We start from the raw sequence: 22466 nt of genomic DNA, 5'->3' as shown, positions 1-22466 counted from the left end.
CAGTGGAATCAACGGTCGCTACAATAAACAAACAGTGGAATCAACGGACGTTACAATAAACAAACAGTAGAATCAACGGTCGTTACAATAAACAAACAGTGGAATCAACGGTCGTTACAATAAACAAACAGTGGAATCAACGGCCGTTATAATAAACAAACAGTGGAATCAACGGTCGTTACAATAAAAAAGCAGTGGACTCAACGGTCGTTACAATAAAAAAAACAGTGGACTCAACGGTCGTTACAATAAACAAACAGTAGAATCAACGGTCGTTACAATAAACAAACAGTAGAATCAACGGTCGTTACAATAAACAAACAGTGGAATCAACGGTCGTTACAATAAACAAACAGTGGAATCAACGGTCGTTATAATAAACAAACAGTAGAATCAACGGTCGTTTCAATAAACAAACAGTGGAATCAACGGTCGTTATAATAAACAAACAGTGGAATCAACGGTCGTTATAATAAACAAACAGTAGAATCAACGGTCGTTACAATAAACAAACAGTGGAATCAACGGTCGCTACAATAAACAAACAGTAGAATCAACGGTCGTTACAATAAACAAACAGTAGAATCAACTGTCGTTACAATAAACCACTGGTGGAAACAACGATCACTGTTAGGACCAAAGAGTTAAATAAGCTGTAGCTATGATAACTAACTCAGTAATAGATTCAACGGTCGCTATAATATCATACCAGTAGAATCAACGGTCGCAAAAATATCTAACCAGTAGAACAACAGAACAAGAAAATAATCGTCCACTGTAATAACCCGCTAGTAGAGTCACTGGTCACTTCAATAACACAGCACTATAATCAACGGTCGCTACAACAAACAACCAGAAGAATCTATGGCGCCCTGACAACAAACAAGCAGATTCAACGGCCGCTTTAATAATCCAAAAGTAGAAGCAACGCAGTCGCTACAACAACCAAACAGTAGAATCAACGGTCCCTACAATGACCCAACAGTGGAATCAACGGCCGATACAATAACCGAACCAATAGATTCAACGGTCGCTAAAACAACCAATCAGTAGAATCAAAGGTCGTTATAAAAACATACCAGTAGATGTAATAAACGAAACAATGTAATAACTAAACAGCAGAATCAGCGATCAAAATAACCCAACAATAGAATTAATCGTCGCTATAATAACCCACCACTAGAATCAACTGTCCTTGTAGCGGGCGCTAAAATAACCCAGTAAATGAATCATTAACTTACATATAATTTAAAAGGGAAACAATTATGCATGTATGATATTTTTTATTGCAGTTATGTAATAAGACAGTGATAGAAATACTAGAAGTTTAAAGCGCAAAACTAAATATGTTGTCATCAAGATAAATTCAATGATATATATGTTGTTAAATTGTTATACTATTATACATTAGATAAACTTCACTAGAAATATGGTTTAGTAAGTCTTAAATCAAGCCTTCTACGTGTAAAGAAACGGTATAATAGATATATATGCAGTAAACATTTATAAATTCATTAATGACCATACATCGATACATTTCTATCTTACATACTTAATGTTTGCTTAAGTTGCCATATAATTGTCATAAGAAATTGAACAAGAGAAATTAATTATTCATATCATCACAAATTAACACATAATAAATTTCTGTTTGCTAAACTCTAAAAAGCGTTTTTGTTTTTTTTTCAAGTTACTAGCAAACTTGCCCTCTCACGAAATAAATCATATGTTTGCAAGTGACAATTCTTGTCAAAATAGTTTAGAAATTTTCAAAATGATGTTCAAAAAGAGCTTTGGTCGTTCTACTGGCCTCCACACACGCCCTTTCAACACTCTTGGTTACTCCTGGAGGACCACAGGAAAATACGCCCACTTTTCTTACCTGAAATATTATTTGATAAAAATGCAACTGTTTGTATTTAATTGTAATCCAACATGTTTATGATTTAATAATACTTCAACCTGTCTGTGTAAGAATATAATTTAGATTATTTACATTTGTCACTAGACTATAATTATATGTCGAATTATACCAAATGTCAGTCAGATTTAAACTGTTGTATATAGCCTGGTATTATCAAAAGACTATCTAAAACATGACATCCCTCATTGTTACCGAGGATTAAGGATGTCTCGCTGAATTGAATACTTAAGGTATCTAAGACCTGAGCTTGGTAGTTGTAAAAGAGTTCTCTCAACAGTAAGCAAAAGCACAACATACTCTTTTTGCACTTGTAATTAAACGTCACAGCTGTAAACAAGTACGATACTAACTCCTGGTCTGAAGACCATGTGAGAATAATACTCAGAATATTGACATTAAATTTATAACAAGGATAAAACCTGAATACAAAATAGCATCTGTCTTACACCTTTACATAAATATATATACATGATTGCATCGTACGTATGGTGTTTTTTAACAGAATATATATTTACCATAGGATGAGTCCTGTGAACTGTTTTAAACATACTTCCCAGGTGCGGACGCCCGAAATGTGTGCTGGCTTTTAGATTTGTAAAAACGCTACGCCCACCTGATACTTTCTGGAAGTGTTCTTCGCATATATACTAAAATAAACGTACAACCATGTGCATATATAAATGATTGTAACAAATAGTGAGGAATCTTTAATTTCATAAAAATGCATTTAAATGGTGGCATATACTTTTATTAAGAGCGATAGATTGTACAATGTGGCAATACCACGTGATATGTAGAACACGGAACATGCATTTTTTGCCCGACTCCAGTATGTTTTTATCAATATCTTTGCTGTTACCAACCAATTTTGACGAGATAAGACGCAGAGTACCCCCTGAATAGTTTCTGAGAACATTCGAGTACAACTATTTTTTCATAGCTGCGACCGAGGGAAACGGTACACAACATAGTATAAAAGATTCATGAGAAAGAGAAAGGAATACAATATGAGGTTATTTTTCATCTAAATATCTACCTGTGAATATACCAAGTAATTTCTGTATGAGATAAGCTTATAAAAGTATGTAATTTCATGCTACGACAAAGGATACTATATGTCCCAGATGAAAGGAGAACATTCTTGAAAAATGTATAATAACTGTACTCAAATGTTCTGAGGCACCATTCAGGGGGTTCTTAATTTTGATATACTGTAATATTGTGGGAAGCTTGTACAATAACGCGTACAAGATATTGATAAACAAGGGGTCCACAATGACCCTATATCGCTCATTTGAGTATAAAACCTCGATATAAAAGAGGATTGATGATATTGATAACTTTTGTTGAAAGGAGGCATTATGTCGAAATCTAGGTCAACTTATATCAAGTTCAAATGTGCATCTGGAACTGCATGTAATAGAAACACCATACACCAAGCTCTAACTACAAAAATAGGTCGCAAGGCAGAACCAATAATTTGTTGGAAAAGGTAATCAATTTTTCTGTAAAGAAAAGAAACCATGAAGGTTTTAGTTATGTGCTGCGTCTGGATATATAACAGATGGTGTAAGCTGTACCATTATAAGTGACTCGAAGGTTAGGATTCAATCTTAGTTAAAACTTGGAGCCAAAAAGAATATACTCCGCTTAATCAAGGTGAAGTGACAAACAGTTGTCGGTTAACCAATCATTTTAAGATTCGTTGTGTCATGAGATAAAATATCTTCAACCTTTAGACTTAATTTACCCGGGATCATCAGCTTTAACAGAAACTTATGATTTATCAATGCAGGCATGTCAACGACATTGAATTAAAAAAAAGCCTGGAAACCTTTGGAGTGATAGAATTTTAACGTTTCACGACTGACAAACCTAAAGATCTGACCGAATGATGATCGTTTATGATATATGTATTTCAGTAAAAACAAACTTACCGTTATATCATACTTTAAATCAGAACAAATGTTAACAGTGTCATAACAAGATCATAGACTTTACTATATATTTTACAAGATTTGCATGTTCTTGTCAAAAAGATACAATTTTAAAACAGTGCAAACTATGATTTATGAAAGACATAGTAAATGTTACTTAATGTAATGAAAGTATCATAGTAACAGATAGCCAGACTATATATACTTTGTAAACTGATTTATCGGCCATATAAGTAAAACAGATACCAGCATAGCTGTTCTAAGATCAAAGTTCTGGAAGAATTGAGTAATGAAGATATCAGTTGAAACAATGCCCTTCTGGTCTATCGCTTCTACTTCTTGTAAAATGTCCAAAAGCCACTCAAAATGTCGCTGACTTCCTGTTATCCATATGAAATACAACTGAAATATAGAAATTTAGTTTAAAATGTTGTAACTACATTCTATATTCGAAATATTGAACAATGAAAATAATATCAATCTTTTTTTAGGCGCGTTCAACTGAGGGGGGGGGGGGCTATTACAACAAATGACAGAATAGAGATTGACAAAAATTCATGGATATAAGTATAAAGTATGTGTATTACATCTATTTATACAGTATAATAGTGTAGTGGAGTACAAGATAAATTGTTGACCACTGTATAAGGAAATTAAAGTTTCTTACTTTTTGACATCTAATTTTGTATGTACTTTTGATGGTTGCCATGTGAACGAAATCTTTGAGTATGGAAGCATACGGTGTGACACCTATACCTGCTCCAACGAGGACTGACACATCATAGGTATACCAGTCTTGTTGGCCGGCACCGTATGGTCCATCCAGGAATAACTGAATAAATAATGTAATAAAACTTTGTCAAACTATAATTTAATGTATTGGCACAAACATTTGGATGTGTAGCAATATATTGAACATATGTAATCAAAATTTTGTTTATATTCAAGTGTTTTAACAATATAAAACTACGTTATACAATTTCATAAGATGGACTGTAAAGCTTCACGAAATGTCGCCTTGCCGTTACCAATTATACGCCTATACAGTAAATAAACGCACTTACTTTAGGGTATGGTGACTCTTTCAGACAATCTTGATCAAACGAACTTCTGAACGCATGTGTCCACGGACCAACAGCTCTGATATGAAGAGACAGGGTATCTTCATGTGGCGCAGACGTCAACGTGAACGGATGATACTCATTCTGTCCTTGAGAACGGCAGGCAATTCTCACCCACTGACCTGACTTATATTCAAATCTTGGGGGACGTTTAAATTCAATGAAAGTTATATCTACAATACGAAGAAACAATAATATTATATTGTTAAATATCAAAAAGGATAAAGACAATAATCCAAATCACAAAAAATAATGTTGTCTTGCTAAACATTTACTTAGCAATATCGATTTTTTACGACAGAAATGTAATTTTGAATATAGTAAGCAAAGAATAAATGATTTTTTTCTTTAAGAAAATGGGACAGCAGACTTCACGTTTCTAGCAAAGCTCGTTTTTATACGTTTTTATAGGTGTATTTCAAACTTTTGATTGCAGTCATAATTCAGTTATAATTTACATATATTTTGATATATATCGCGAAGGTGTCGCCTATCGCTGCCGTAGATTATGTATGTCCCAAATTTGGATGTGCCCCCAATATTGTATCATATACATGGCATAATACAGAAAGTCACGTATTCGAGTCAAACTTGCTCTATTGTAAGTACGACATTACTTGCTGTGCAGTGTATGGTGTAATGTTCTGTAATCACGTGCTCGATTGTGACACACACCACTAAATCCTGATATATCAGAGATTCCTTATTTACTTATCTTTTGAGAAGTTTAGTCACGTAGAATTTTTCGAAATATGCTTAGACACGACAAGCATGCATTTTACTATAATGTGCTGGCACATGTATGCGATTATCACATGTTGTTGTACAATGTTTATACAGTAAAAGTATGTTGATATTTTCTTCGGATGAATTCAGATTTTCTTCGGATGAATTCAGATTTTCTTCGGATGAATTCAGTCCAACATGATAAAGTTTAAAATATTTATGTACAAAACTGATGGTTTCTTTATGAGTTTATATCTTCATACATGTATGCATAATATGATGCCTTTTGTAAATATGTTGTCCCCATGGGCCTAATACCTTGATTGAAATTTAAATTTAAAAATTGTACAAATAAAAGATATTTGATAAATTAATCTCTTTGCTTTTAGGTCTCATAAAAGATATATTTCATCTGTTAACATTATATTCATTATTTTTTTATTTTAACATAAACATTGAGATATAATATTTTACAATTCGTACCAGAGGCAAGATTCTCAGCCCTCACAATGGATATTTCCATTCTTTTCCTGCTCAAACTAATCATCTTGTCCACCGTAAATATAATTGCTGGACCAACGAAATACAAGTAGAACATTGGTTTCTGGACGATCATTGAAGCTCCATGTAGAATAGTTAAGACGTATAGGATTGCAACCAACTGAAATATGATAGACATTTAAAATGATAGGTATAAAAAGGCGGGACCAATGATGTACAAATGATGTACATAGTCATCGATCCAAAGTGTGAACAGATTCAGCTGCTTACAAAGATAAAATGGTTTTGCTTAAGATATGTTTGTGTTGTCATATTTTGTGTACATGCTAAAACATGCATGGTATACAGCCGAACTTATATCATATAACCATCCAATGAAGAATAAACATTCTGTTTAAGGACAACGGTATCTTTCAAAAGAAAATATGTTAATATCTTTAATATTTCTAAGTTGTATGATGAGATAATAGATTTTCTATAAACATGATGATCTGTTGCTATAAATGTTATTTGTAAAAAGGGCATTGTGTATTTGTGTATAAGACCTTGTCATTTTTAATAGGAGGAACACATTAAAACTGTAGAGCGCTAGATGGAAGGACGGCCTTGAAATTATTATTTATAACTCCCTTCAAATATTCAATTTAAAGCAAATAGAGAACAATCCCATTTTCTACAAATAAAAGTTTAAAATATATGAAAATAACCATAATCGCATGCACTACGTAATACTAAATTGGTTATTTACCTTGTGAGATAGCCAGAACGCATTAAAAACCAATCTGCGGGCCGTTTGTGTGGCAAACACATAGATAATACATATTACAATCACTAACAATAGTCCAGTAAACCCTGAAAGTATATTTTTCAGTAAATGCATCTCAAAACACATTCTCATACAAAACAAGCATGAACTGTTTGGGTGTTTGTCAAAATATACATTACAATACAGCGATAACTTAAACTGTTATTATATAATCATGTATGTAAATTTGTTAAAACATAAACATATAAAACATATTATATAATCATGTATATAAATATGGTAAAATATAAACATATAAAAACTTACCTGTCACGTTTCCGAAGAACCAGAAATTAAATGTAGGTAAGATATCTGCTCTGTAATTCAAGAAATGATGAAATGTAGAACAAGGTAAATATATTATTGTATATGTGACTGATGCCTCTAAGAGGCCCAGCATTTTCAATAAACTGTTCAAACTGTTCAAATGTATTGAAGTTCACATGACCGAAATATACTCATGCTTGAAAGTATCATAATATTTGATATTTCTGTTGAGGTGATCATATTAGCAATGAAAATAAGAATTTTGCTTATCACACTGGGATTTTCATGTGTTTCATGAACGAGTGTGTCCATGGACAACTGTTAATTATATAACAAACACGAAACATCTATCATACAATGTTAAATAAGTAAAGTGATGAAAGGTAATGCTGATAACATTTGCTTTCGGCCATTTACATATACAAAAATAAATATTGCTAAGACAATCATATGCTTGAAAATAAACATACATGTATATATATTTCATTAAAAAAACAAGTCACCAACAATGAACTAAGTATTTGGATCCTGTATAACTGTATCCTGAGCAGCATAATATAAGCTGATATTCTGATTCTACGATATTTTAATTACATAGCTTACATAATATATATATCTCTCTTTCTATATTACAATCCTATTTCTAAACCCTAAACTCGTTTATTGGTGTTAATTGATGTAACATCTAAATATTTTTCTTTAATAACAATCTTATTTTAACATAGAATTTATATATTTACTCCATTCCATTGACCCATAACCATATGATTATTATAGAATCAAAACAAAGCTTATAAGAAAGACACCGAATAGAAACGGGGGCTAAAATGGCAGACAGGTTAAATTTTACTTTGTGCCAATAAAAGAAAAAAACCCAAAAAACTCGTAACTGAGATCATATCATTATACGTGCATTAAATCCGTTTCATGTAAGTGGCCATGTTTCCTTAAGTAATAACAGAATAGTTGCTTTTTAAGAAAAAGAAAAGAAAATATGTTTCAAAACTTCTAAGGATTTCTTCGTTTTATGATTTTTTAAAGAACTTGCATGTTCAATTATGACGAACTGAATATTACAGTACCTGAATACAACTGTGTCAAATATACAGAAATATTACAGTACCTGAATACAACTGTGTCAAATATACAGAAATATTACAGTACCTGAATACAACTGTGTCAAATATACAGTACCTGAATACAACTGTGTCAAATATTACAGTACCTGAATACAACTGTGTCAAATATACAGAAATATTACAGTACCTGAATACAACTGTGTCAAATATACAGAAATATTTAGTTGGCTGGGTCGCAAGTTGATAAAAGTTGAAACCATATCCAACAACGTGCAAAGCTGAAAATAAATGGAATTCTTTGCATAAAGGACAAACGTATGGCTTTTGTTTGAGATATTGTTTGACACAAAAAGTGTTTACAATAGACACATGTTAAAAAACGTTTATTTTTAGTGGAAATGTATATTGTGTGAAAGTTAACACGAACCGTGATGGGCTGAAAAGAAACTTGGGTTTTTAATAGGAGCTTGATATATAACACAACAATATTGACGATATATGAATGTTGTGTAATTGACTTTTCCAGACTGCAATTGAGATATTTGATGTTAAAGTTTTGATATACAAAAACAAGTTACCCGTGAAGAAGAGTGCAGCCCAAGCTACAACTTTATGGAAGGACACCACCGAGTCAAACGGTACATACAAGTTAAGGAAAGTTCCTCTGAGAAACGTGATGCTGTTTCTGATCATGGTGAGTAACAAGAGAGAGTAACAAAAAGACATTGCAGCCGCTGCTCCACGTGTTGTACTAATACCGTAACTCATTAGTGCACGTAAACCACTATGTTCACGTTCTACTGTATAATCTAAAATAATAAAACAGTACATGTATATGAAAACGTAATAACTTAAACGTAAAATTTTGTTATAAAGTACTTATTGTTTTATTGTTATTGTGTATCCTATCTTACTTTTTCTGTTGATAAGAATATGTTACCCGTTCAATGCAAGAAGTTAATGGTTATAGATGTTGTAGATTATATACATACTGTAGATTGTTTTGAATGGAAAAATAAATTTCCATGGCTCTGTCCCAAAAAAAATCGAAATGGGGAGAACATGAAATGAACTTATTTGCTAAAACCTACAGTAAAATCGTTCGGCAAAGAGTCCGAAACAAATTCCAAAAAAGATGACTAAATAGAAGATATGCTGTCGATTGTTCTCCACAAAATGTTTCAGGCGTCTCACTTTAGCTTTTAAAGGTGTATATGTCTCCCGAATAGCGATAAATCTGAAATTATAAGTATGTAAACAGTTAAACTGATCCATTATTTCTGCTTCTGCTGACAAACACACACACACGCACACGCACGCGCACGCACACACACACACCCACACACAAAATCTTGTATAAATGAACACGTGACTTGAAAAATTACCATAAAGAAAATTATGATATCAATATATGTATAAGCAAAAGGAAATAAAATACTATACCCAGTTCGCTTGGTGGTAGTATTTGTACCAAGGGCTGTATCCATGGAGCTGCTGTCTATACTACTGATAGAAGCTTGAGAATCGCTTTTCATGAATCTTGTTACGTCATTCGATTGTCCGGTTCTTTTTCGAGCTTCCGCACTGATCAATATCGAAAAGAATTTTGAGAGATGATTAAAAAAATGCACGTTCACATTGCTTTCACCATGTGTATTTCTATGATCGTTTTTAATGAGTATACAAATTTTGATATTCTGTCCATCTATTATTGGAGAGTATTGCTTATGGTAAACTAAAAAAATGAATTTACGTATTTGTTAGAGTTAATATTGTTTTATATAAAACATTGCTCTCTTTAATACATTACTTAATGAAATAAGAACTTCAAAAGTGTCTGTGTTCTTCAAAAACAGTTTACATCATTAACATACAATACATACTCCTTTCTGAACGACCTAGATATATACATAAAACATGCCACTAAAAGAGGAAGAAAGAGAACTAAAACTTCTAAATCTAAAGATCACAAATCAACTAAAATATATACAGAAACGTAACCACTGTGATTATTGGTTCACAAAAAATATATACGCCAATTTTAAGAAGCTTTAAAATGTCATTTATCGATTAAAAGTATAATGTTTAATCTGGTAGCTTCTTTGGTCTGCTCCAATCATTATTGTTTTTAATCTTTTCCCCGTCTCCCAATTAGAATACAATTTGATCAGCCGTCAATAGTGTTCCATAACTGTAATAATTCAAAAATGTTAAGCACTTTTTATCCAGTTATCTGTATATTAGACTATTTCTTACTTACACTATTTCAGAACAGGTCTTGACAGATTCCTTAACAATTTCTTTATTGGAGATAACAAATATTATTGCTACATCGCTTTTGTGAATTATAACTTGTCTCAGAACATTAGAATTGCATTTTGTGGCAACAATGTCAATGTTTTGTTGTTGTTGAACTCCTGAACGTTTGTGAAAATGGACTATTCTGTGTGTGAATATTTGAAAGACTATGATATTGTTTCATTAATTGATTGTTTAATTGTCTAGAACATACTTTGGCAAATTTTACACAGTTTGATACATGTGTTTGTTTTTCTTTTGATAGTGATACCAAAACAGGGTTTTGAAGGTTCTGTATCCCGACCTTTCTTCTTTTTTAATCATAAAATGCCAAATAATTAATTGTCTCGAATAACAAAGTATACTGAAAATGAAAACCGATTTCGTTTGTTCACCATTTTCATTACACGACATAAAAATGTAATATTATTTCCTTTTTGTACACAATTTAATTACACGATTAAACGAAACATATAGATCAATTTCTTCTGTGAACGTTATCTTAAATTACACCTACTATCACACCACTAGGTCCTGTATGTATCTAATAATATTTAGAGAAACAATTGATCCTGTGTACCATGACGGTTATATTCTATGATAGCCAGAATTCCTACAACTATCTTGTTTATAATAAAATGAAATGGTCAAACATTGAAATGTAATATGTCCTAAGCACACAATGTTTGATTAATAGAGGAAAAAAACTGGAAAGGTTTTTCTCAACAGCAAAGAAAACAAAAACATGACAGAAAATGAAAACTGCAAGATCTCCTACAGCAATGTCAGTTGATTCTCCGTCTAAAACTTAATGTCTAATATCTTATATATGTTTTAGATATTAGACATTAAGTTTTAAGTTTGCGCCCGTAGAGATTATTTTGGTTACAGAGTATATTTAATTATGTGTTTAGAAAAATCTTGATTGTTTTACCTATCTATATGAAAATCTTTTTCGATGAATGCTTATGTAATCAAAGTGCTGCAGCACTGAATGCGACGGACATGCAACCGGAGAGACATTAATTAAGGCTTCTTTTAGAAAAAAAAACAAAACAAAAACAAAACACAAAATATATAACAGGGAAAATTTGTTCCATACAAGTTCGAGATTTGTAGAGCAATATATTTTGTGTCCCAAATTGATATAATTCAGATTTTCTACTTTCAAGCACTTAAATACAGAATGAAATTTATGCCTAAAAACTCTGGTCAAACTTGTAAATCAGTGTCCTTATCGATTTATTCTAAGAAATGATATGTAAATAGAAAAAAAACTATCAACGAAATATTTCTAGAATAAATCCAGGCAAATAAACTTTAAACATAATACAATTTATACATTTGAGAATGCTATTTAGAATTGCTTCGTGTTATATCATAGTGGGCATACAGACAATAAAATATAAGTCATTTGAATTTTTATTTCTCTTGGATATGTCTCATTAAAAAAAAATGGTTAAAATCATCAGCAATTAATAGTGTATTTCTTAGATTTTTTTATTTACAAGGTAAAGATGTAGAGGCCAGAGCACATCGTTTTTATTTTAATTTAAATGTCACTTAAGCACTACAGTGTTTAGTTGTCCTTTTCAACTTCACACTAAATTCCATTTTCAACTTGTTTGCTTCTTACAATTGTATAGCATTTCTAAAAGTATTGCATTACAATCCGCTGGTTTATTAATTACATGTTTAATGTGTACTTCCTAATCGCCTGTCCAAAAATCAGAACAGGTGAAGCAGAATCTATTTTTAGAATAGCGAAGGTTAACTCATATCATGACCTAGTAAAATATGTAAACAAACCACAAGAATCGGAAGTAGAACTGATATTATAACTTCCTTACCATGAAAGACTACATGGCGGTAAAGTGTCTTACATGCATTTTCAAAAATAGATATTTATACTAGCCATTGTACTGTATCTAATATATTAATAACTGCTGAATATTCAGCTAAACCCGCGGTATGAGTCACGAAAATAGTTCTTCTTTTATTAATGTGCGAGTTATCCTAGAGTCACGAAAAACTTTTGATTTGTTAATAATAATGTTTTGTATAATGTAGAAATATTTATTTCCTACTAATAATGTCTTGGAACTCAGAGGTTACACCTTTATTGTAGTATAATTTGCTGTCCTACTTTTTCGACAGCGGTAAATCGTTTCAGCAGTAATTTGCATATTGCGCAATAATACTACGGGACTACAACGTTTTTATCAATAATATACGTTCATATTTTAACTTGGATAACTTAATTTGAAATTGAAAAGGCTAAATATGGAAGACATTAAGATATCCAGACAAAGTATGGGAGTTTTGAAGGATCAAATTCATGTACTATTTCTTGGGCTGTTAATTGGTTTAGGACACATTGCGCGAGTGTAGCCAACGAAATCCCATGTGTAGATGACTTAGCTCTGAACGCGCCTGAGGGCGCGTCCGTCGCAAAAATGGTCAGAGTATGATTCTGTAGTATAATTATAAATTATGACAAGCAGGTAGCACAAGTAATGATAACAGAGACAGTACAGCAACATTTTTCTTTAAATTTCTTTTTCATTATACTTACCCAAATTTTTGTTTTATTGCATCAGGTAGCCTTAAATAAGGAGATTTAACACTATTATCAGCTATCTACAATAATGCAACCACAGCAAACTAACATTTTTTTTTTAGTTTACTCGTAAATATATTCTGACACTTCCTGAAAATCAGACTGGTAAATCATGTCATCTTAAAATCCTTATTTTACAAGAAGATTTCATGATTAGAGAAAAAAAGGCATTTTCATAAAGATTCTTAAAAAACAAAACATCTCTTAATTACATAATATGACAATGAAAATACAACGGACCGTATACCAGAGATATTAAATATTAAAGTTAGATTATGAACTACCTGACAATCAGGTTTCCTCTCAACATGCACAATTTATTTTCCGATGATTAGTTTTTTTTCCTCCATTTTCCACAAACGATTTCAGTAACAGGAACTAATTCAAATCTCACATAATTTTAAAAAAAGTTCTAGAGAAGAGTTTAATTTATTAATGTAAATAAGAAAAGGTTAGAAAAAAAGGTAGATAATGTATGTAAGTGCATGACAGAATGTGAAATAGACTTTTCAGATATGATGAATGACTTCATTCTGTATTATTGAAGTTGATATATCTTCTATGTTTTGTACGTTATGAATAGAGTGAGACAGGATATATATCCATGTTATATAACTATATATATAGTGGTATATATATACAACTACAGGGTCAGTGACTCTATCATCTAGGGGAAATCATAAACATACTCCATCACTTGTTTCATCTACCTTTGTTGTTCAGGACTTCTCTCAGGATCATCAGCTGGGCTAAAATTATTCCATTAAATGGGTATTAAAGTCACCATTGATTATATAAAGTTCCATAGTATGGCTAAACATTGTCTTTCTTTAAAGAGGTATGGAACACTCCTGTAAGCCACTAGCTATATTATATACATACAAAATTTTACAGACTTGTAGATTATTAATAAAGAGAAGCGGTGATCATTCACATCTCCACAGCTTAGCTTGAATCATTCATTGCCATATAACGTGGATTACGGCTGTTTGACGGGTTCATATGACAGGAGAAAATTTAATGGTAGTAGATTTATTCATTTATAAAGTAAGAATATATAGTCTTTACTTTGTTCTACTACAAATATGTACATATAATTTCAAAGCCGGCTTCATGTATCCATATTTCTAACAAGTGATGAGCTTGAAAAATAATTTTAATCAACACTAAGTTCTTGCAGAACTGCAAATCCGAGCTAGTGTGTAGAAGATAGTTATTAATCGTTGTGCTCTGCATTCATTTCTTCTGACACATGAAATATTATTCTATTCTTAAATGTTATGACAAACACACACATTAGGCACAAAGTTGTCACCAGCCTGAAATATGTAAATCGTAAGCCTCGAAATTTCAGCAGTGTCAACAATCTAGCATCACGCATTTTACCAAACAACACTGTATTTAACTTTGTGTACAATTTAACAAGTCATTTGTTCCCACATTGGTGCAGTATGCTAGAGAATGTAAACCGTTGATTGATATATATGACATTGAAAAAGAGTGATACCAACTAGAATTAAGACATGCAAGCAAATAAACTATAGGTTAAAAATGAAAAGGACTTTGATATTTTAAAAAGAACATCATTCTGCATTTGATTCACGCTGTCTCAAAGACAGTGATATGGACGATATATAAAACAACCATAATACTTTTTTCAATAATGCAACCTAAATGGCCACCACATTCACTCATCGGGAAAATAATGTGCAGGAAATGAAACTTACTTGAACAATTTCGTGACGACGGCGGACAACGCCGTAACTGCTATATCAATAGTCTAGGTAAACTAAATAATACTATATGATGGTTTATATTCTTTGTTTTATATCATGCGACTAGTATAAACCGCTAACACGTGTGTTTTCCTCTTTTTATACTATCCCATTCTTTTACATAATAGAATAGATCTTACTCTGTGATACGTTAAGAATTAAGCAGTCTTTCTGAAGCATATGTGAAGACAATTTCTGACTATTAGATCATCGATGGTTGGAATACAAAACGAGAGTCAGTGGGAATTTCAGTACGTAGTTATGGTGCAGCTGTTACTGGTTAAGTCTGTAACGAAGCTAAGTTGATGAACGATAGCCTAGTCTTTTCCGTTCATCGACCGAGGAAGGCCGGGATAGTCACTATGCAAGCAAGACTGTGTCCAATTTCTTAAAGATCAACAGCTGTCCATAAGTCTGTCCATATAAGTTGATAAAAAGGTGCCGGAAGTCGTCAAAAAATTGAGTGAGCATGCTTGCTGGATTGTAAGAGGACTCATGTGTGATGTTGCAACAGTAATTAGGATCAGACCTATATGTCACTCACAGTTCTTCTTTTGAAAGCTAAACTGTGTTTTGCGGCATTATTCTAACAGTGGAGGCTTAATTGTCTTACATAAGTAAAACCTGTATAGTCTTTAGGTTAACAAAGTTTAAGAGATAACAATTTATTTCGAGTCAATTGTATTGTAAGGTTGTGAGCAGATATACACTTATTACGAGACACAAGTATGAGTATCATGATATGTTATTAGATTGTATGTGAGAATTTTGTTCTTGAACACACCACCAATACCGTTTGATCAGCTTCGATGAATCTGGTGGTGTACGTGGCCCTATATTATCTTCTGTAGAAACACTAGCGGTAATAGCCATAGGTGTCGTGGAAGGTGAATATATGGAATTTATGCTCACTATATGTGGTTATTTTTTTATGTTCGATTCCTTTTTATTTGAAATCGCTTTGATATGTGTGTACTTTTTTTTTTTGTATTATTTTCTATTATTTTATTTAATTGCAATTTATATTTTATCTTCTCTTATTTCTAATGCATATTTCTAAAGTTTATATAACTTTTTAATACATATTAGTCTTATTATACTATATTGTGTTTCTATGTTTTTTTTTTGTGTATTCTGATTGTGTCTATATCTAATTTTAATGTACTGTGTGTTTTTTTCATCTAATAAACAATCTCACTATCTTCGTTTTATTAAACTGAATAGGCGTTAAAATAAGCTCAATCGGCTGTCCTAGAGTCATCGTTCTATTGACGTCAGTTTCGTCAGGTTATCAATTAAAACATGCTCGGAATGAAATGAAATTGATGTGTCTGTGTTTAACTCATTTTGTTTTGGTGCTGTCTCAGATCCTAACAGAACATTATACTTCTATTATGTTCAGAAATTAATCTTTCTAAAGAAGATTTAATAGTGTTCATTAAAAAGTGACAATGGTAATATATTTCAGGAGTCAATGGTTGTCGATGAAAGATGTGTATGTTTTTTTTCCTTAAATTATTATTACCAATTATAACAATTAGTTTACGCTAGATATTGAAGTAATATGTTTATGTAACAATAAATCTTAATTTAATTGTACAGGTGTTTAGTCATAATTTAATTAATTACGTATATATTCATTTGTTTAGGCGAAAGAATTTAATTCGTTAATATAACATTCAGTGTCACTTCTGATATTGATGTTTACTTTTTGACAGCATTCAGTACTCATGACGTTTAATACTCTTTCTGAGATATTCTTAATTAAATTAATATCATTATTATAGTTTTTTATGTTTGTCTCATTTACATTTGAAAGCATTATACAAAGTTCGTGTTAGGGTTTCATTGTGCGAGGCGACAAAGACTCTTCCTGTTGATGTTATCTCAGGGAGACAGATTAAAATGCGTCTGATTAAGATTACGAGCTTTATTGTATCAATATTCGTCGGATATATGAGTTAAATAGAGAACATAACATAATCAAGATTAAAAAATCAGTGAATTGGTTAATTATGTGAACAAACAAGAACATTTCTATGAATCCATATATTGTATTTACATCTATGAGATTTGATCGTTGTCCGCTGCCCATATTGTTGAATGATACAATTTATCATACTTTGTCTATAACAAGGGCTTTGCTCTGAATTCTTGTCTGCTTCTCTCACTGACGATTGACACTAGAACTGACTCCTGTCAGTTCTCAAGAGTGAATGTTTAGATCTGGGAGTGGTCCTAGAACTGAGGCGCAGAAGCTCTTGAGCGATATTTCCCTAATCGTCATGAAACGCGTCACAACATGAGACAGGTTTTACCACTTAGTTATAGCCGTGGAAGGACCACACAAAGAGTATTAGAATGATTAACATACAGATTAGAGAGCTTTTATTTGTTACGAATTAAGCATTCTGTATTTTCATTTTGCAGAGAATTTGTTTTTGTTATTTTTATATTTTCTGTCAAAGTGAATTGTAAATAGAGATATATGAATAATTGAATGTTTGGCTTTTATGTATCATAAAAGCTGAATCAAAATCTGTTTCATCAAATAGTACTCTATCCGAAAATCATGTAATGTCGGTTATAACTAGCGTCTAACATTTTTCAACTTACTTTTAATATCTTGCCAGGCCTAACACGCTAATTCAGATTAGTTTTCTGTGGTATATATAAGTACTTGTTAAAATAAACAGCGGTAAGTCTTTGAAGTTTTAGATAGAAATTTCGCTCTTTTAATTGAGATATCTCTCAATCTTACCATTCGTGAGCCTAATTTCTCAGTCTCTAGTTGCCCATCCATTAACTCGAGTCTTGAGATTCTAATGTGGGTTATCAATTGGAAGCCTAAAATATAAAAATTAATATAGAAGATCTGTTATTATCTAATAAATTTGGATTAGCTGTAATAATACATAAAGTTACTCATATAGCAATAGAGTGTCGCAAATTATCAAACAAAATAATAAAAAACATCGAAGACTAAAAAAAGCGCAGCTGTTTATTCACTGGATAAAATTAGATAATGCTGATAGTATAAGAATGTAAAGTTATAATATACTGTGTGATGTTAACTGCTCGTTATGACTTCTAACATGTTATTGTAACAATGCTTTAACTACTGTCTTGTCATTTAATAAGTTTGTTCTATTCCTCATGTCTCTCATTCGGTGTCCAATGAATATGCAATAAACTTTATCAAACTTCTTATAGAAAAAGTGTTTCTTTTCCTCAGCATACATAAAAGCTATAGATATAAATCGGGTGTACTCTTTGTTGTTCTAATGTATCGTATTGTAGATATGAGTTAATATATTTGAATTATCATATAATCAACGTAAATACCGTTATTTAAATAATATCCAATAGAGTTTATTAGCTTAAGATAAGAGATCATAAGAGATCAAGAACTCAAGATTGCTCTATTGATAAATCAAGAGCTACGGTTAGTTGTACGTTGATGTAGATCGTAGACACGACAATAATGTCAGTCTAGTCACGTTTTAAACTGTGTACTACATTAAGATGGCAAGAGTCTATTGTAAAAGATGGTATAAACCTTAGTATTATACTTAGAGTAAAAATAATGAGAGTTAATTATTAGAAATATTGATAATATATTGTCTGTATTAAGGATTACCTTGAGAAACACCGTGATATATTAAAGTTAAGTTCTCTCTTAGACAGCATGGTTTCGGTTCTATTTTGTGGAATGCTTTCTTGTTATTTTAGCCTTTTCATCTTTGAAATCAAGAGAGACATTGACAGTATTGCTAATATTATTCTGACGAAATGGTGTGGTACGTGTCAGAAACATCGAAGCTGTTAGTATAGTTTATGACAGGCTCGTGTGATATAGAATAAACATGTTAGTAAAAGAACCATCATTTTAACTTGTGAAAGTAGATTGGCTCGCCAATAAATACTAATACAATTAATACAATGAATAACCAGTCTGTACCAATGATGAAATTCAGATACGTTGATTTTTGTTGAGTTGAGAGAAAGAAGTTATTTTTTATCTTACTCATAAAATTAACTCAGATGAGACAATTTGTATGAACATATATTGTAGAAATGATACCATTACCAAAATAGAACGTATATTCTTAGAAAAATCGTTATACAGTGTTTTCTTTTCTTATTTGTAGCTGATATAAGTGTTACGCAGATCATTCATATCTCTATTACCTTCCAATAGGATATCCTTCCATATCGGAGATATCGTTCAAGTTGAGAAAGCTTTCAGGACGATACGTACCAACGATAATCGCGTATTCTTGTCACACAGCCATTACTGTAGCTTGAATGGGTTTTGACATGTAATTAGTTGTAGAGTTAGATTTAGTTGTTTTATGTAGATGATGATACTTTAATATTAGAATTGCATAGAAAGTACCAAGTTTGGAGTTCAATAAAATAACAACAAGTTTAAAGACCTATAAAAAGAAGAGTTTGTTGAAAGATATAGAAAATGTCGATGTTTAATTTATCATTACAGTGTTAATGAGGTCTTAGAAGAATGAGTGTCTTTGTTATTATACGAAAACTATATGAAGAAAATTGCTTCCAGACAAATCATATTGTCCTTTGTCTAATATGAGATATGCCCATAGGTATAATTACTGCTAGATATAATATAGCAGTTATAGAAGATCTAATCACTTAGATAATGTCATATGTTGCTATAATGCCATATAGTTAGCAGTATTGTTTACACCTAAATTAGCATTGTGAAAATACAATGCACAAAATACATAAATGAATTGCAAACTTTGTTAAATTAACCCTTCAGTCACATATATAGATTACACCAAATGTCAATACAAAATACTTACATTCCATTTTACAAATTTATCAATAAAATATTGAAAGCTAAAAAGTGGAAACAACAAAACATCGGATATAGCTGCTACATAATTTATCCCATTCGTCGTGTCATGTGTATACTTGGCGTATGAATAATACAGATTACTATTTAAATGGATGACTACTTACTTCAAGATTCGCTGTGTAGGCAATGGTTATCAATGAAGTTTTTCAAACTAACTTTTTTCATTCAAAAAGGTTAACTAAACTGACGGTATTCAAATAAACATCAGACAATAATCATTTTGGGGAAAAGTCGCCAGTCTTGTATACAAGATTATATAATTTACATCTTACATGAGAACGTTCATTCATCGCACGTAGATCATACTTGTGAATTATATAAAGCAATACGTTTGATAGTCTAAAATATAGTATATTTTTAACTTGAGGTCGGATTCGATCACTTATCACTACATTATATAAAGTGTAACTAAGTGCTTGTTGAATTCAGTTTGAATAATATACATATGCTACAAATACTCTCTTCTCGTCTATTATGAGTCATTGGTCTATTTTTTGGTGCAGAATCACTAAATGATACTAATATACAATAAATTGGTATTCACATGCTCTCATTTGCAATGTTTATGTTTGATCAGACGACAATTATAATTGTACCAATAGTAAGGCACTTGGGATTGCTACCATATTGGTTTTCTAGACTATCCTTTAGGTTATATTGTAGAGAAATGTAGAACCAATACCAATATGGTTTCCTAGGCTCTCCTTATGTTATACTGTCGAGCATACATTGAACTATATGTATCGAATTGAATTCTGGAGTCCACTCTATGTTTATATGTTAGGTCTAGATTCAATAAGTAATATATATACAATATGGACTTCTAGAGTACTTTATGTCCTTTTTAGACGTTTCAGACAATAATTTTATAATATATCCATATTGGGTCTTAAGCTCTTTAGTTATTTGTGGGTATTCAACATAAAACTCGTAGAACTATAAAACTACCTGGGCTGAGTGACTGCATTCTATATTCGCGCTTTAATTGGTAGTCTGTCAGACAACAAATGTAGAACCTAATACATATGACTTCTAGGTCTGGTCCTTTGATGATTACTTGTCAGGACAATTAATGTAGAACTTAATAGCATTATGAGGTTTTCTTATGCTTCACATATTATTTTGAATTTTTGAGACGAATTATAATGTAGATAAATATACCATATCGGTTTCCTAGCTCTATTTAATGTTTCATATCTTGTTCAGAACACTTAATTATGAAACTTTTGCAATTTTTTGACGCTAGTATTTTGCCTAGTCTATCCCTTTAGTTATTCAATTTGATCAGTACGAGATTAATTGTCGAACCTTATATTCCAAGATAGAAGCGCTTCTAGGCCCACCTTTCTGGTGTTTTTTATACTCTCGCAGTCAGACATTATAAAATGTAGAGCCCCGTACGTAGCCTATACTTGTTTGTTTGTTTTTTTGGCAAGTTACCTACGAAGTACTTTAATTTATGTTATAATTAGTAGATCAAGTTAAGTGTAGAACTAAATAATCATCCATAATATTGGGTTTCCTAATCTTTAGTTATTTTGTCAGACAATAAATGTATGACCTTATATCATGATGGGGTCTTTTCTTCTGTCCACCCTTTAATGTTTTATAACATTTAGTTCCGGATCGGATAAATTATACATGAAATACACTAAATGAGGGTATTCCTAGCTCTCATTTATGTTATCTTGTATCATCTTCAACAGTTCTGATTTGCTATCCTTCCTGTTTTAGTATGAGTGTAAATATACACTTGAACAAATAAGCATACTTTATTTGTAATATTAAGTTTATAATCGAGAGAATTATTAAGAATAATATAATTTGATAATATGTTTTTATGATAATCGTAGATGTATGCTAACGTTCATCATAGGAACCTCCCTATATATACGGTAAAATGTTATTGTTTAATTTAAACATCTACGCACTAAAATAAATTCTTTTTAATCTTTTGGATCACACTTGGGTCGCAGTTTGAAATATAATGAGATATAATTCTATAAATTTCAATCTGATACAAAGTTATAGCATTTTAATTCCGCCAGCATGTCATATAACATTTCTAATATTACGTTTGCTTCACTAACAAACATTATAAATAATTTATTTTTATAAAATCTATTAAAGACGACTGGTATTATATTAAATATATCTAGTGAGACGATAAACCATGCCAGCATATATTGTTATCGAAAAATAAGGTATTTATAAATGATCACAGAAGGATTAAGACCAAATAGATATGCAATGATGAGTAACGCTTCATTCCGATATTATTATAATATTCCTATGTGGAGTACACCGGTTCAAGTAAATTCTGGTAAAGTAGCTCCGGTGTCGTTTTGTTGCTAATTCAGCTGCGTCACCCTGAGTTGCGGTGTCGAATAGATTGTATTAAAAATTATATGAGTTTTGGGAATATGATATCGGAAGGTTATAATTTATTTTTGATATTACTTTTTGTTTTTAAGTGTTATCAAAATGTAATAGATATTGAATGCATAGCAGATTGTCAA

General features: G+C 31.4%; 1 protein-coding gene across 1 annotated transcript in view; it reads right to left on the bottom strand.

The window, feature by feature from the left end:
• Positions 1 to 1670: 1670 nt before the first annotated feature.
• The window catches only part of LOC132754505 (dual oxidase 2-like), a 29888-nt gene continuing 9092 nt past the window's right edge, over positions 1671 to 22466 (bottom strand). The window contains exons 5-17 of the mRNA XM_060745145.1: positions 17815 to 17900; positions 9804 to 10117; positions 9452 to 9597; positions 8939 to 9169; positions 8548 to 8638; positions 7282 to 7331; positions 6958 to 7061; positions 6192 to 6369; positions 4926 to 5155; positions 4529 to 4693; positions 4108 to 4263; positions 2440 to 2571; positions 1671 to 1882 (exon numbers count right to left, since the gene is read on the bottom strand). Of these exons, the coding sequence (XP_060601128.1) occupies positions 1760 to 1882; positions 2440 to 2571; positions 4108 to 4263; positions 4529 to 4693; positions 4926 to 5155; positions 6192 to 6369; positions 6958 to 7061; positions 7282 to 7331; positions 8548 to 8638; positions 8939 to 9169; positions 9452 to 9597; positions 9804 to 10117; positions 17815 to 17900 (2006 nt within the window). The 3' untranslated portion in view covers positions 1671 to 1759. The remainder of the gene's footprint in view (positions 1883 to 2439; positions 2572 to 4107; positions 4264 to 4528; positions 4694 to 4925; positions 5156 to 6191; positions 6370 to 6957; positions 7062 to 7281; positions 7332 to 8547; positions 8639 to 8938; positions 9170 to 9451; positions 9598 to 9803; positions 10118 to 17814; positions 17901 to 22466) is intronic.

The sequence above is a fragment of the Ruditapes philippinarum genome, unplaced genomic scaffold (assembly GCF_026571515.1).
Source record: "Ruditapes philippinarum isolate M1 unplaced genomic scaffold, ASM2657151v2 ctg2356_1_1_1_1, whole genome shotgun sequence".
In the NCBI taxonomy this organism is placed as follows: Eukaryota; Metazoa; Mollusca; class Bivalvia; order Venerida; family Veneridae; genus Ruditapes; species Ruditapes philippinarum.
Note: the sequence above shows the minus strand (reverse complement) of the source record. Positions and strands in the feature narration are given on the sequence as shown.